This window comes from Geotrypetes seraphini, chromosome 2 (assembly GCF_902459505.1).
Source record: "Geotrypetes seraphini chromosome 2, aGeoSer1.1, whole genome shotgun sequence".
Lineage (NCBI taxonomy): Eukaryota > Metazoa > Chordata > Amphibia > Gymnophiona > Dermophiidae > Geotrypetes > Geotrypetes seraphini.
Window position 1 is genome coordinate 434,888,496 of NC_047085.1, and position 13,502 is coordinate 434,901,997.

At 42.1% G+C, this 13,502-nt stretch overlaps 1 protein-coding gene across 8 annotated transcripts in view; it reads right to left on the reverse strand.

The window, feature by feature from the left end:
* Nucleotides 1–13,502, reverse strand: part of NEBL (nebulette) — a 513,560-nt gene that overhangs the window by 71,876 nt on the left and 428,182 nt on the right. For 5 of the 8 annotated variants that reach the window (XM_033931315.1, XM_033931316.1, XM_033931318.1 and 2 more), the window contains 3 exons: nt 5,353–5,463; nt 2,925–3,029; nt 937–1,029 (listed from right to left, as the gene is read on the reverse strand). The exons of the other annotated variants lie outside the window; for them this stretch is intronic. In XM_033931315.1, the coding sequence (XP_033787206.1) occupies nt 937–1,029; nt 2,925–3,029; nt 5,353–5,463 (309 nt within the window). The remainder of the gene's footprint in view (nt 1–936; nt 1,030–2,924; nt 3,030–5,352; nt 5,464–13,502) is intronic. 8 annotated transcript variants of the gene reach the window in all.

A 13,502-nucleotide genomic window follows, 5' to 3' on the forward strand; every position in this document is an offset into this window, starting at 1 on the left:
TTTAGAGATCATTATATTTGTGTATGATTCATAGTCCTCCAATGTTCCATCAGTGGCATGGACAATACACCTCTATTGATGCAACTATGATGTTCATCAATTCTCGTGTGTATCATACATTTTAATTTTCCAATGTAGATTTTCCTGCACGGGCATTGCATCAAATATATCACATGAGTAGACTTGCAATCTGAGTTATGTCTAATATTGAAGGAGTGTCCAGTCCTGGGGTGAGTGGGATGATCAGTTATCAATGCATGTGGAAACACGCTACATTTGCCACAAGTACAATGATCTAAGGGGGATGGTCCTTCGTCAAATCTCACGGGTGCTAAAAAGGAGGATACTAGTCTGTCCTTCAGATTATTTCTAAAACAAGGATGTTTTTCTAAAATGTGCCAGTGTTGAAAAATTATTTTTTGTATGTTACGGGCCAAAAAAGAGTATCTGAGAGTGCACACAAGGTCAAGTGGACATCTTTAAACTAATTTGTCATTGTTCATTAACATATATTGACTTTGTTATGTTTACCTAACTAGTTTGCTATTCATTTCCATTGTTAATACATTTAGGGCTTCTTTTACTGAACGGTGATAGAGGTTTCTACCACAGGCCGGCAAGTTAAATGCTCTGATGCTCATAGGAATTCTATGAGCGTTGGAGCATTTACCTCACCGGGCCATGGTAGAAACTTCTACCACCATTTAGCAAAACCCAGCATTAATGTCTTTTATAAAAAAGGCATGTCTAACTTCATCTCTTAGCCATCTGTTTTATTAAAACGGCACAGCCTTATTTGTTTTAATGCAGAGGGATAGATTTTGAATGTGCAAAAGTTTTGGGATAAAGACAATGACAATACAGTGTTTGGTGAACAAATTTATCTAGGCTTTAGTCACTTTAGGGAAAGGGTAATTAAAAGTACTGAAAACTTACAGAGCTAATACTCTGCTGGGTTTTCTTTACTCGTTCAGTCTCTGGAGTCTCTTTAACTGCTGTACCGGTTCCCATACCTTCTTTATAAAACACCTTAATTACAAAAGGAAAAAAAAACAACAGAATACAAATGAGATTGCTGGGAACACAAAGTACAGTTCTCACAATAAAACCAGGCAGGTTGCCAAATCTAAACAGATTTGAAAAGATCTTTAATTATACATGAACATAAAAGCTCTTGTTTTTCCTCATAAAATTTTGAAATGTTGTATACCCATTAATATAAATTTTGGTTTTTTTCTACTCTCTGTTTTAGTCCCTCATTTACAAGAGTGTGCATCCAAGTGTCGTGCTGCAAATTCAATTCATATGGGCATCGGAGCATTTACCGCACTGGCCTATGCTGCCGGCTTTTCTAAAAGAGGGGGTTAATTCTTTTTTGGGGGGGAGAGGGGCAAGTTATAACTAGGCCCAACATGTAATCATTGGCAACCCCCTCCCCCATTTCTCCTGATTGCTTTCCTGTCTAATTGTTATAGTTTTTTCCAATTAATTATGAATTTTAAGATTATTAACCACTTTGATTCCTGATTTGAAAGGTGGTATATCAAGACAAATAAACTAAACTTTTAAATGTATTTTCAGTCTGCACTTCTTATTCTGTAATTACTGCCTTTTTTTTCAAGATTTCCTCTTGAACAGTAATTTTAAAATTACTGTTGAAGAGGAAATTACTGTATTTCCATTGGGGTCATGTGATGGCTACCTAGCTGGGTAGATATGTTGTTGGCGCTCCCAGTCCCCAAGTTGATTTTACCCCCGTGAGTTGCAATTTTGCTGTTGGAGCCACAGTTTCAAAGGTCTGGTGCTTTTCTGAATAAAACGATAAAGTCTGAAGGAAAATGCATATCCTGAGTGTCAACTGTGCTAAAAGTCAGGGGAAGTGCATGCTGAGCATTAATCAGCAGAAGATCAAAAACTCAGAAAATAGGTCCAGGAGACACAATCCGAGGTTGGTAGGAGTGCCGGAAGGCCTGGAGTTGGGAGTAATGAAGGACTGTTATGTGAATTATGCCTATGCTTTACAATGCCTAATGCTACTTCCGGTATTAGCCTTGCCTATGGTGGCGTTTGGTGCCATAAAGTGCCTCCATAGGAATGATTCTGGTATCATTTTTTTAGGCACATTGAAATTTATTTTAAGAGTGCTTTTAAACAGTGTTTTGCACTTAACTTAGGGGCTAGTAAGGCAACCTTTGCCTATATTAAGGCACCATTTATAGACTATGGGCCATAGTACTTTTTCACGGTTACAGGTATTCCTTCTGAGACTCTGAACAAGAGCAGTGTTACAAAATGGCTTAACTTACACTATTGATCAGTTGGCCCCACTAATCTCACTAGGGCTTATTAGACTGCAATATCTTCTATCTAGTTATACTCTAATTCTACACAAGAACTGAAGACTATATAAACAAATTATTTGGTTTTACAATTATCAGTGTACCCTTCAGCAACTCTGCAATATTTTCTTAGGCAGAATATTTATCAAGTACCTCTGATAATAGAGGTTGGGGGAGGGGGTTCAAAATAGTTCAGTAAAGAAAAAAAAAGCATCACACATAGTAAAATGCGTGATTTCCTAAAAATTTTATATATCAAGTTTATTTACACTAAGGGCTCCTTTTACAAAGGTGCGTTAGGGCCTTAACGCATGGAATAGCACGCGCTAAAATGCCATGCGCACTAGCCATTACCGCCTCCTCTTGAGCAGGTGGTAGTTTTTCGGGTAGCGCATGGTAGTTTTTCAGGTTCGTGCGCTAAAATCACTAGCGCACCTTTGTAAAAGGAGTCCTAAGACTGCTCATTGGTCACGTGCCCATTCAAGTAAAATTTCTGCTCTGAAGTTTCTCCTTTTGAATCAGGAGATGAGGCAGTTAGTGACATAATATCAACTGCAAAAACATCTCCCTCAAATAGCTACTTACAGTGCTGATGTTTTTCTGAGTAATTTTAACTCTCTGCATTTCTGGGGTATCTGCTAAGACAGAAAATCTAGAAAGCATCTTCCCAGCTTCATCTTTATACTTTTTCTGAAAAGGAGAAAAAAACCCAATTTAATAGGATAATGTATTTGTATATATTTTTTGAAGAAATGTCAGACTACATGTGACTTTCATCATGTAACACCAAGGTAAAATGTGTAACAAATTACATTCCTCAATTGCTAAAGATTCTCTTCTTAAGAATGGTTTGCACATCCTTTAATACGTGTATTAAGAACATAATCAGTGGTACCAGACAGTACTATTATGTAGGAAAAAAAAGGTAGTTACTCATGCAGTAGTCACATACTCTCCCTTCCTCCTCTCCCCTGAGTGTATCTCACCTTGAGTACTGCGTTCAATTCTGGTCACCTTATATCAAGAAAGACATAGCAAAACTAGAAAAGGTTCAAAGAAGAGCGACCAAGATGATAAAGGGGATGGAACTCTTCTCATATGAGGAAAGACAAAAAAGGTTAGGGCTCTTAAGCTTGGAAAAGAGACGGCTGAGGGGGAGATATGATTGAAGTCTACAAAATCCTGAGTGGTGTAGAACTGGTACGAGTGGATCGTCAAAAATAACAATGACTAGGGCACACTTGATGAAATTACAGGGAAATTCTTTTAAAAACAAGAGGAGGAAATGTTTTTTTCACTCAGAGAATAGTTAAGCTCTGGAAAGCGTTGCCAGAGGTTGTGGTAAGAGCGGTTTTAAGAAATATTTGGACAATTTCCTGGATGAAAAGTCCATAGTCTGTTATTGAGACTAACATGAATGAAGCCAGTGCTTGCCCTGGATCGGTAGCATAGAATGTTGCTACTTTGGGAGGTTTTGGCAGGTACTAATGACCTGGATTCGCCACCATGAGGACAGGCTACTGGGCTAGACAGACCATTAGTCTGACCCAGTAAAGGCTATTCTTATGTTCTTATGTTACCTTCTTATCTCCCCCCTCCTCCTCTTCAATTACCACATCCCCAACAACATCTCTCCCCTTCTTTCTAGCTTCCTCCCCCAACAGATTTTAACATCTCTCCTCCTGTTCTCCTCATTCACACACACACACACACACACACACCTCTTATTTCTTGATTAAAGTGGTCATTTTAGAAGACTGAAATGTCTCTTGCATGTATAAACAGCACTTACATGGCTAAATGTCTTAAATGTGTAAACAGTGATTTTAGAAAACTGTTATATACATATGTATATCTGCAGTACACCCCCAACCCCCGATAATCAGTTGGTAATGGGTCACCAGCTAAATTAGCCCCCAGTAATCAATGCTGGACCATGTCTGGGCACCAGTACTGAACACTGGGGGCCAAATATGGGTGGGCTGGGTGCCAGAATTTATGCAGACCCAGCTCATATTCAGCCAGAGCCCACATATGACAGTTTAAGTTCTCTTCCACAACATCACTCCCCAATCCTACCCCCAGGCCTACTTCTGATCCCTGGTGGAGCAGTAGATCTTTGGGGACAGGAGCACAGCCCCCCTCGCTCCTACCCCCAATGGCCCACTGGACCATCAGGGATCAGAAGTAGGCCCGGGAGGGAGGAGACCTTCCTAGAATGTCAGGGGGCTGGGATTGGAGATGGGGGGAGGGGGGCGACATTGCAGGGGAGAATAAAAACTTGGTGCGGGCTGGAAGTAGGGTGGGAGGAAGAAAGGGACTGGGAGGGGGATCGCAGCACTTTTAAAACATTTTTAAAGTTATGTGGATGCCAGGCTGTTATTCAATGCTAGCACCTGCAGCACTAAGCGGCCTAATTTAGGACAATTTTTCAGATGTCTTAAATTAGGCCACTTAGCAATGCAGGTTCAGTTGTTGAATAAGGCTAGCACCTATATAACCCCAGGCTCCTCCTTAATGCCAACACGTCATACCCCTGACCCCCCCCACACACACACACACACACTTTTTTGTGAGTGGTCAGAGGCGATATTCAGTGACACTACCCAGTTTAGTGCTGCTGAATATTGGGGGTTAGGTGGCTTCAAGGAATTTAAGCAGGCAGGAGCCTCTCCAGCCTCCTTAAATCCATTTGAATATCAGCCCAACAGTTTTCAAGAGGATTTGTGATAGGTGTGCTTTCAAAGACTGATCTTGCAAGAGAAATGTGCGACTATCTTTTAAAAATCCAGTTGTTGGAATTTGTTTCTGCTCCAAGGAAAGCATGAAAAGTGCAGGTTACATGAGTGATTGCGGGGGAAACTGTACTTTCCTCTCTAATATTTAAAACTCCCACAAAATATATATATTTTTAAGTTATAGCGCTTGGGTTCTTAAATGTCAAATGCACTTTTGTAAACTCAGGCACTAACCCCTGATTCTGTACAGGTTACACATTCAAATCTGTACCGACCTCACTTGAAATCTCAGAAGCCCTCTTGGCTCGCTGCATATCTGGGATGTCCATACCCACTTGCATTCCTTTCCCTTTAATTTCAGTCTCCAGATCTTTTTTATATTCTTTCTGTAAAACATAAAATTGACAGTTCTACTACAAAATGTACCTTAACAATTCTGATCATTTTTCAATAAATGGTATGATATATTATCAATAGTAATTGTAATTCAGATGCTTTGATATTTTATGGTTTACAATATTAAAGTCTGAAGAGTTCCTTTAACTAAGGGCTCTTTTTAAGAAGGTGCCCTAGGGTTTTTATCGCACGCACAAAATTACCACGCGCTATTGTGTGCGGTAGCTGAAAATCTACCGCCTCGTAAAAAGGCGTGCTCGGGAATTTGATGCCTGCTATTGCGCGCGTTAAGGCCCTAGCACACCTTTGTAAAAGGAGCCCTAAGTTGTGTTAGTTGCTAATGTGTGCTTAACGCAACTTAAAATGGTGTACTACAGGACACAAACCACAAAAGTTGACTCTAAGAATTCCACAGAGAAGAAAGTCCAAGAGAAACCGAGAAAACACTGTGGAGTGACAATGATCCTGAAAAGGACTTTAATAAAAAGAAACAAAGTTCCAAATATACAATAAAACAATCCACATGAAAATGAAATAATCTACATAAAAACCTAAAGGACCTAGTCCGCTGGTAGCGCAGGACCCAACACATGGTCCTTTAGGTTTTTATGTGGATTATTTCATTTTCTTGTGGATTGTTTTATTGTATATTTGGAACTTTGTTTCTTTTTATTAAAGTCCTTTTCAGGATCATCGTCACTCCACAGTGTTTTCTTGGTTTCTCTTGTACTACGTGACACACCCATGCTTCATGCGTTAACTGCTAATAAGGGCTCTAAAAATGTTTTGTAATTTTTTGGGGCAGGGGGGGTGGGTGGAGATTGTGTGTTCCTTTTCGATGCTGAGGGTGAATGGAAACAATGCTGGACATGAAGTGATCACCATGCTCGTGAGTTAAGTGAATGCTTTCGTTTTCCTTTTAAGTAACCCTGTACACAGTGGTGGGTTTGGTCTCTGTGTGAGATTAACATTTTTGTAAGTGGAGTTTTTTATGCCCATGAGAAGTAAACAAGCAGCTTAAAATCAGTATTTTGAGACTTTTTCTCCATGTTTTGTAATAAATATGTCTTTCTCTGAGGTAAACCTACCGCTATTTTAAGCCCTGTAAGCCCCCCCCCCATCCCCCATCCCCCGTAAGTCTTACCTGGTGGTCTAGCGAGTTTTCAGGGCAGGAGCGATCTTCCCATGCTTCTGCCCCATGCAGATCGCTCATAGGAAATGGCTCAGGAGACTACGGGAGCTCAAGGCAGCCATTTCCTGTGAGCGATCTGCACAGAGCAAGATCATGGGAAGATCGCTCCTGCCTGAAAACCTGCTAGACCACCAGGTAAGACTTAAGGGGGGGAGGGGCTTTCAGGGCTTAAAATAGCCGGGGGAAGCGGGGATTAGGGCAGAACCGGCCCGAATATTCGCAGGCCGACTCTGTCCCTAACTACCGCAAATATGGAGGGGGAAGTGTAGTCTCTTTCAATTGAAAGGAAGTTCTGGAATGAGAGTGCATAAGATGAAGTTAAGAGGTGATAGGCTCCGAAGTAATCTAAGGAAATACTTTTTTACAGAAAGGGTAGTAGATGCACAGATTAGTCTCCCAGTAGAGATGGTGGAGATATAGACTGTGTCTGAATTCAAGAAAGAGTGGGACAGGTATATGGGATCTCTTAGGGAGAGGAGGAAAGAGTGGATGCTGTGGATGAGCAGACTGGATGGGCCATTTGGCCTTTATCTAACATCATGTTTCTACGTAAAATCCTGTGTTTCTATGTAAAATCCTGTGTTTTAGGGTAGTCACTGATTGGTACAGAGCCTGCATTTCTGTATAAAATCCTGTGTTTTGGGGTAGCCACTGATCTGGTAGAGAGCCTATATTTCTGACCTACTAGTTTTCAGCCACTGTGTCTGCTGATTAGGTGGAGAAGGGAGGGGCTATGATTTACTACTAAGGTTAACTGCATTATCTTTGGGACAGTGCTGTGAACAAGTCTGCCCTGTGAACTTCTAAAAGCTAAGTTACTCAGCATTTCATATTCTGCTCTTTTTACTGTTTTTCAGCATTATATCTGCTTAATATCTTCTCCTCCTCCCTGTTTCATACTTAAAAAAACAAAACAAAAACCCTTCTCTTTCCTTTGTTAAATCTTATTTCCTCTTTATAGGACTAAGGGAAAAACTTAGTCCTACCCACCCCAGGGATCTCTGTTCATATACAGAGACCTAAATAATCAGGACTACTCAAATCAAGTCACTTCACAGCCAATCAAGATGACCTTTATTCTATGCAATCACTGTGGTGCTTTAATTCCAAGACACACTATTTGGAGGCTTAAGGCTTGCCCCATCTGTCTTCAACTTGCTAGTATTAAGGAGGAGCTCTGCAAACTTAAACAAGAATTGAATACAATTAAAGCAGCTTCCATCACTCCACATACCATACCAACTTACCACCTCTACCTCAAAGAATAAAACAGCCAAGGAATAAATAGGTCACAGTAGGCTCAGGAAGACTGTGACATGTAACACAGAAACATCCATCTTCACTAATATTACCTCTACAGAATTCCTTCGCTCCACTAGTGCACTGTGATACTCAAGAAAACAGAAGGGAGGTGGGACTGGAACCAATGAAGGTAACTCAAGAGAACAAGCGCACCCTAAGCACAAATAAAAAAGCCCAAAACAGAAAACTATTACTGTTGAGGGATTCCATCATCAGAGGCATTAGCCTTGGAACACAAGGTGAGGAGACCAAAATAGTGAAATGTCTTCCAGGATCCTCAGCTACCAGGAGTTCCGGGCAAATACTGACTATAATTAAGGAGGAAACTAAGGATTTTAACACTGATGTTGTTATCCATCTGGGAACAAATGACCTGGCCAACAACTTCACACTTGCAGCACAGAAACCTTTTTGGGAGCTTGGTGAGGGCTTGGAACTTTTTGTAAAGACTTTGCTTTTTCTGAAATACTACCTGCATATGGAAAGGGAGAGCAAAGAGTGAAAAAACACAGAGGACGGTGTCATCAAGAAGGCTTCAGGTACATAGGAGGATGGGGAAATACATGGAAGGACAAGAAGCTATATTGCACTGATAGGCTACATATTACTACTACAGCAGGAAAAAGAAACCTTGCAGATAAATTTAGACAATATGTTTCTAGGCATTTAAACTAGAAAGTGGGGGTGGTGTATGTATGAAGGACAATTATAGAGACCACCCCCAGCAAAAGAAAAGATGTGATAGTAGTAAAGATTGCAACATAAACAATATTAACAATTCATTTCTTAGCATTGTGAAAGTGAAACAAAACAAAAATCTATACGAAAAAGGAGATTACTGCTGAAATATAGCTGGAAAGTGATGACCACAAATGCTCGCAGTCTAAGCAACAAAGTTCATGATCTGCAAGCCCTGATGTTAGAGGCAGATGTAGATATTGTCGCTATCACAGAGACATGGTTCAGTGAATCACATAGATGGGATGCAAACATACCGGGATATAATCTTTTTAGGAAGGACAGAGATGGTCAATAAGGTGGAGGAGTAGCTCTCTATGTAAGGATCGATATCCAAGCGAGTGAAACGCAAGGGACCTGGGGAGAGGAAGAAGCACTATGGATCACTCTGAAAAGAGAAGATGGAACTTCTATCTACGTGGGTGTAGTCTACAGACCTCCGACTCAATCGCAGCAAATTGATAAGGATCTGATTGTGGATATCCAAAAGTTTGGAAGGAAAGAGGAGGTGCTGCTGTTGGGAGATTTCAACCTGCCGGATGTGGACTGGAATGTTCCATCTGCGGAATCGGAAAGAAGTAGGGAGATTGTGGATGCCTTTCAAGAGGCTCTGCTCAGACAAATGGTGACGGAACCTACAAGGGAAAAAGCGATATTGGATCTGGTCCTCACAAATGGAGAGAGTATCTCTAATGTTCAAGTGGGTGCTCACCTGGGAAGTAGCGATCATCAAACGGTTTGGTTTGATATAACGGCTAAAGTGAAGAGCGGCCGCACGATACTTAAAGTCCTAGATTTCAAATGTACGGACTTTAATGCAATGGGAGACTACCTGAAGAAAGAGCTGTTATGATGGGAGGACATAAGAGAAGTGGAAAGACAGTGGTCTAAGCTGAAAGGAGTGATTAAAATGGCTACGGACCTTTATTTGAAGAAAATAAATAAAAACAAGAGAAAAAGGAAGCCGATATGGTTCTCCAAACTAGTGGTGGAGAAAATAAAGGCCAAAGAGTTGGCATTCATGAAATATTAAAAAAAAACAAAAACAAGACGAGGAGTGCAGAACGGACTACAGGGTGAAACTGAAAGAAGCCAAGAGAGAGATACGTCTGGCAAAAGCACAGGCAGAAGAAAAAATGGCTAAAAATGTAAAAAAGAGAAACAAAAATTTTTTCTGATATATTAGTGAAAGGAGGAAGATGAAAAATGGAATTACTAAACTAAAAGAAGCTGGGAACCGATATGTGGAGAGTGATGAGGAAAAAGCAAATGTGCTAAACAAATACTTCTGTTCTGTGTTCACAGAAGAAAATCCTGGAGAAGGACCGAGATTGTCTGGCAAAGTTACACGAGAAAATGGAGTAGATTCTGCGCCGTTCATGGAGGAGAGTGTTTATGAGCAACTTGAAAAACTGAAGGTGGACAAAGCGATGGGACCAGACGGGATCCATCCCAGGATACTAAGGGAGCTCAAAGAGGTTCTGGTGAGTCCTATTAAAGACTTGTTCAACAAATCTTTGAAGACGGGAGTGGTTCCTAGGGATTGGAGGAGAGCGGATATGGTCCCTATTCACAAAAGTGTTACAGGGATGAAGCAGGAAACTACAGGCCGGTGAGCTTCACTTCGGTTTTTGGAAAAATAATGGAAGTTTTGCTGAAAGAAAGGATAGTGTACTTCCTTGAATTTAATGGGTTACAAGATCCGAGGCAACATGGCTTTACAAAAGGTAAATCGTGCCAAACGAACCTGATTGAATTTTTTGATTCGGTGACCAGAAAGCTGGATCAAGGACATATCCTAGATGTAATTTACTTAGATTTCTGCAAAGCCTTTGATATGGTTCCTCATAGGAGGCTGTTGAACAAACTTGAAGGGCTGAAGTTAGGACCCAAAGTGGTGAACTGGGTTAGAAACTGGCTGTTGGACAGACACCAGAGGGTGGTGGTTAATGGAAGTCGCTCGGAGGAAGGAAAGGTGAGTAATGGAGTCCTTTAGTGTTCGGTGCTGGGGCCGATCCTGTTCAATATGTTTCTGAGTGACATTGTTGAAGGGTTAGAAGGAAAAGTGTGCCTTTTTGCAGATGATACCAAGATTTGTAACAGAGCAGACACTGAAGAGGGAGTGGAAAATATGAAAAAGGATCTGCAAAAGTTAGAGGAATGGTCTAATGCCTGGAAATTAAAATTCAATGCAAAGAAATGAAGAGTAATGCATTTGGGGATTAATAATCGGAAGGAACCGTATATGCTGGGAGGTGAGAAGCTGATATGCACGGACAGGGAGAGAGAGACCTTGGGGTGATAGTGTCCAAAGATCTAAAGGCGAAAAAAACAGTGTGACAAGGCAGTGGCTGCTTCCAGAAGGATGTTGGGCTGTATAAAGAGAGGTGTAGCCAGTAGAAGGAAGAAGGTGTTGATGCCCCTGTACAGGTCATTGGGAAGTATTAGAGTATTGTGTTCAGTTTTGGAAACCGTATCTGGCGAAGGCCGTAAGAAGACTTGAAGTGGTCCAGAGGAGGGCGAAAAAAATGATAGGAGGCTTGCGCCAGAAGACTTATGAGGAGAGACTGGAAGCCCTGAATATGTATATCCTAGAGGAAAGGAGGGACAGGGGAATTATAATTCAGACGTTCAAATACTTGAAGGTTATTAATGTAGAATAAAATCTTTTCAGAGAAAGGAAAATGGTAAAACCAGAGGACATAATTTGAGGTTGAGGGGTGGTAAATTCAAGAGCAATGTTAGGAAATTCTACTTTACGGAGATGGTGGTGGACGCCTGGAATGTGCTCCCGAGGGAGGTGGTGGAGAGGAAAACGGTGACTGAGTTCAAAGAAGCGTGGGATGAACACAGAGGATCTAGAATCAGAAAATAATATTAAATATTGAACTAAGGCCAGTACTGGGCAGACTTGCACGGTCTGTGTCTGTATATGGCCGTTTGGGGGGGAGGATGGGCTGGAGAGGGCTTCAATGGCTGTTGGGTTTAGATGGGATGGAGTAGGTTTTAACAGATTTCAGCAGTTGGAACCCAAGCACAGTACCGGGTAGAGCTTTGGATTCTTGCCCAGAAATAGCTAAGAAAATAAAATTACAAAAATTTTAACTGAATCAGGTTGGGCAGACTAGATGGACCATTCGGGTCTTTATCTGCCATCATTTACTATGTTACGTATGAAATCACTTGTTTAAAATTTCATATTTATTACGTTCTCAAATAAAAGGCTTCTTTTATAAAGCCACAGTAGCGATGCTGCTGCAGTAAATGCACTGAGGCCTATAGGAATTAAATGGGTTTTGGTGCATTTACCACGGCTTTATAAAAGATCCCTAAAGATAATACAAAAATATATCAGACTTGTTAAGAATCTTAACACAGATAGTAGAGCATAATCAAGCTGCACTAGAGACTTTTAGCACGAGCTGGCACGGTAAATGCTCCAATGCTCAAAATCTCTAGAGTAGAAGAGGAGGAAGGTGTTAAACCCTTGCGCGTTATACAAAAATTTTTTTACATAGTTTCCCCCCCCCCGACGCCCGATTCATCACCCGGAAGGAGCGCTCGCACTCCCACCCCGAAGGACCGCTCGCACCCCCACCCGAAGGACCGCTCGCACCCACACAGCTCCCCCCCCTCCCCCATGGAGAAGCTGTCTACCTTGTTTCCGGATGCCAGCCCAGCTGCTTCCTTTGCTGGCGGTCCTGCCCTTTCTCAGAGCCCTGTGCTGCGCTGCTTCCTCTTCAGGCGGTCCCGCCCTTTCTCTGATATCAGAGAAAAGGCGGGACCGCCGGAAGAAAAAGCAGCACAGCAGGGCTCAGAGAAGGGGCGGGACCGCCGGCAGAGGAAACAGCTGGGCTCGCTGGCATCCGGAAACAAGGTAGACAGCTTCTCCATGGGGGAGGGGGGTGAGGCTGTGGGGGTGCGAGCGGTTCTTCGGGTGGGGGTGCGAGCGGTCTTTCGGTGTGGGAGTGCGAGCGCTCCTTCGGGGTGGGGGTGCGAGCGGTCCTGCGGGGGGGTGAATCGGACGTCGGGGGGGGGCATCAGGCTTTCAGGGTAGGGACAGGACTTCAAGGAGGAAAGGAGAGTCGGGGCGGGCGAAAACAGAGTCGGGGCGGGCGAAAGGAGAGTCGGGCAGCATGCGCGGTATACGGGTGTGCGCGGTATATAAAAATTTATGTACATAAATATGTGTTTTTTGCGCGCTATACCCGTGTGCGCGTTTTACACGGGTGCGCATTATCTATGTGAAAATACGGTATACAAAAGGTAACAAAAAATAAACCACCAATCAAAATCAGTACTACCCCCATAAATCAATAATGAAAAGCCCAAGAAATATCTAGCCATTTTCCCAACACGATCTCTATACAATGTCACTATGGGGCTCATTAAAAAAAAATAAGACATCCAAAAAATAGCACTTGGACATCTTACTGGCCAAGACATCCAAGTAGTCATTTTTTAAATTGACTTTCTAGAAATCTTGCTAAACCTTCTTGTCTGCAGTGAATCCAAAGTTCAAGGGGGCATTTTGGAGGTATGTTATGGGTGGGCTTAGGGCATGCTAAGCATTTAGACGTTTTGTGGCAATAATCAAACATTTACCAAGACATCCAGGATGCCAATTAGACATACGGAGTTAGGCCTGTTTTAAAAACGAATAAAGGCCAAAAAGGTAATCAAACTGCCCAGATGACCACGGGAGGGATTAAGGCATGAGCCCCTCCTCCCACTCCCCCAGTGGCTATTTCTGGGCAAGAATCCAAAGCTTTACCCTTTACTGTGCTTGGGTTCCAA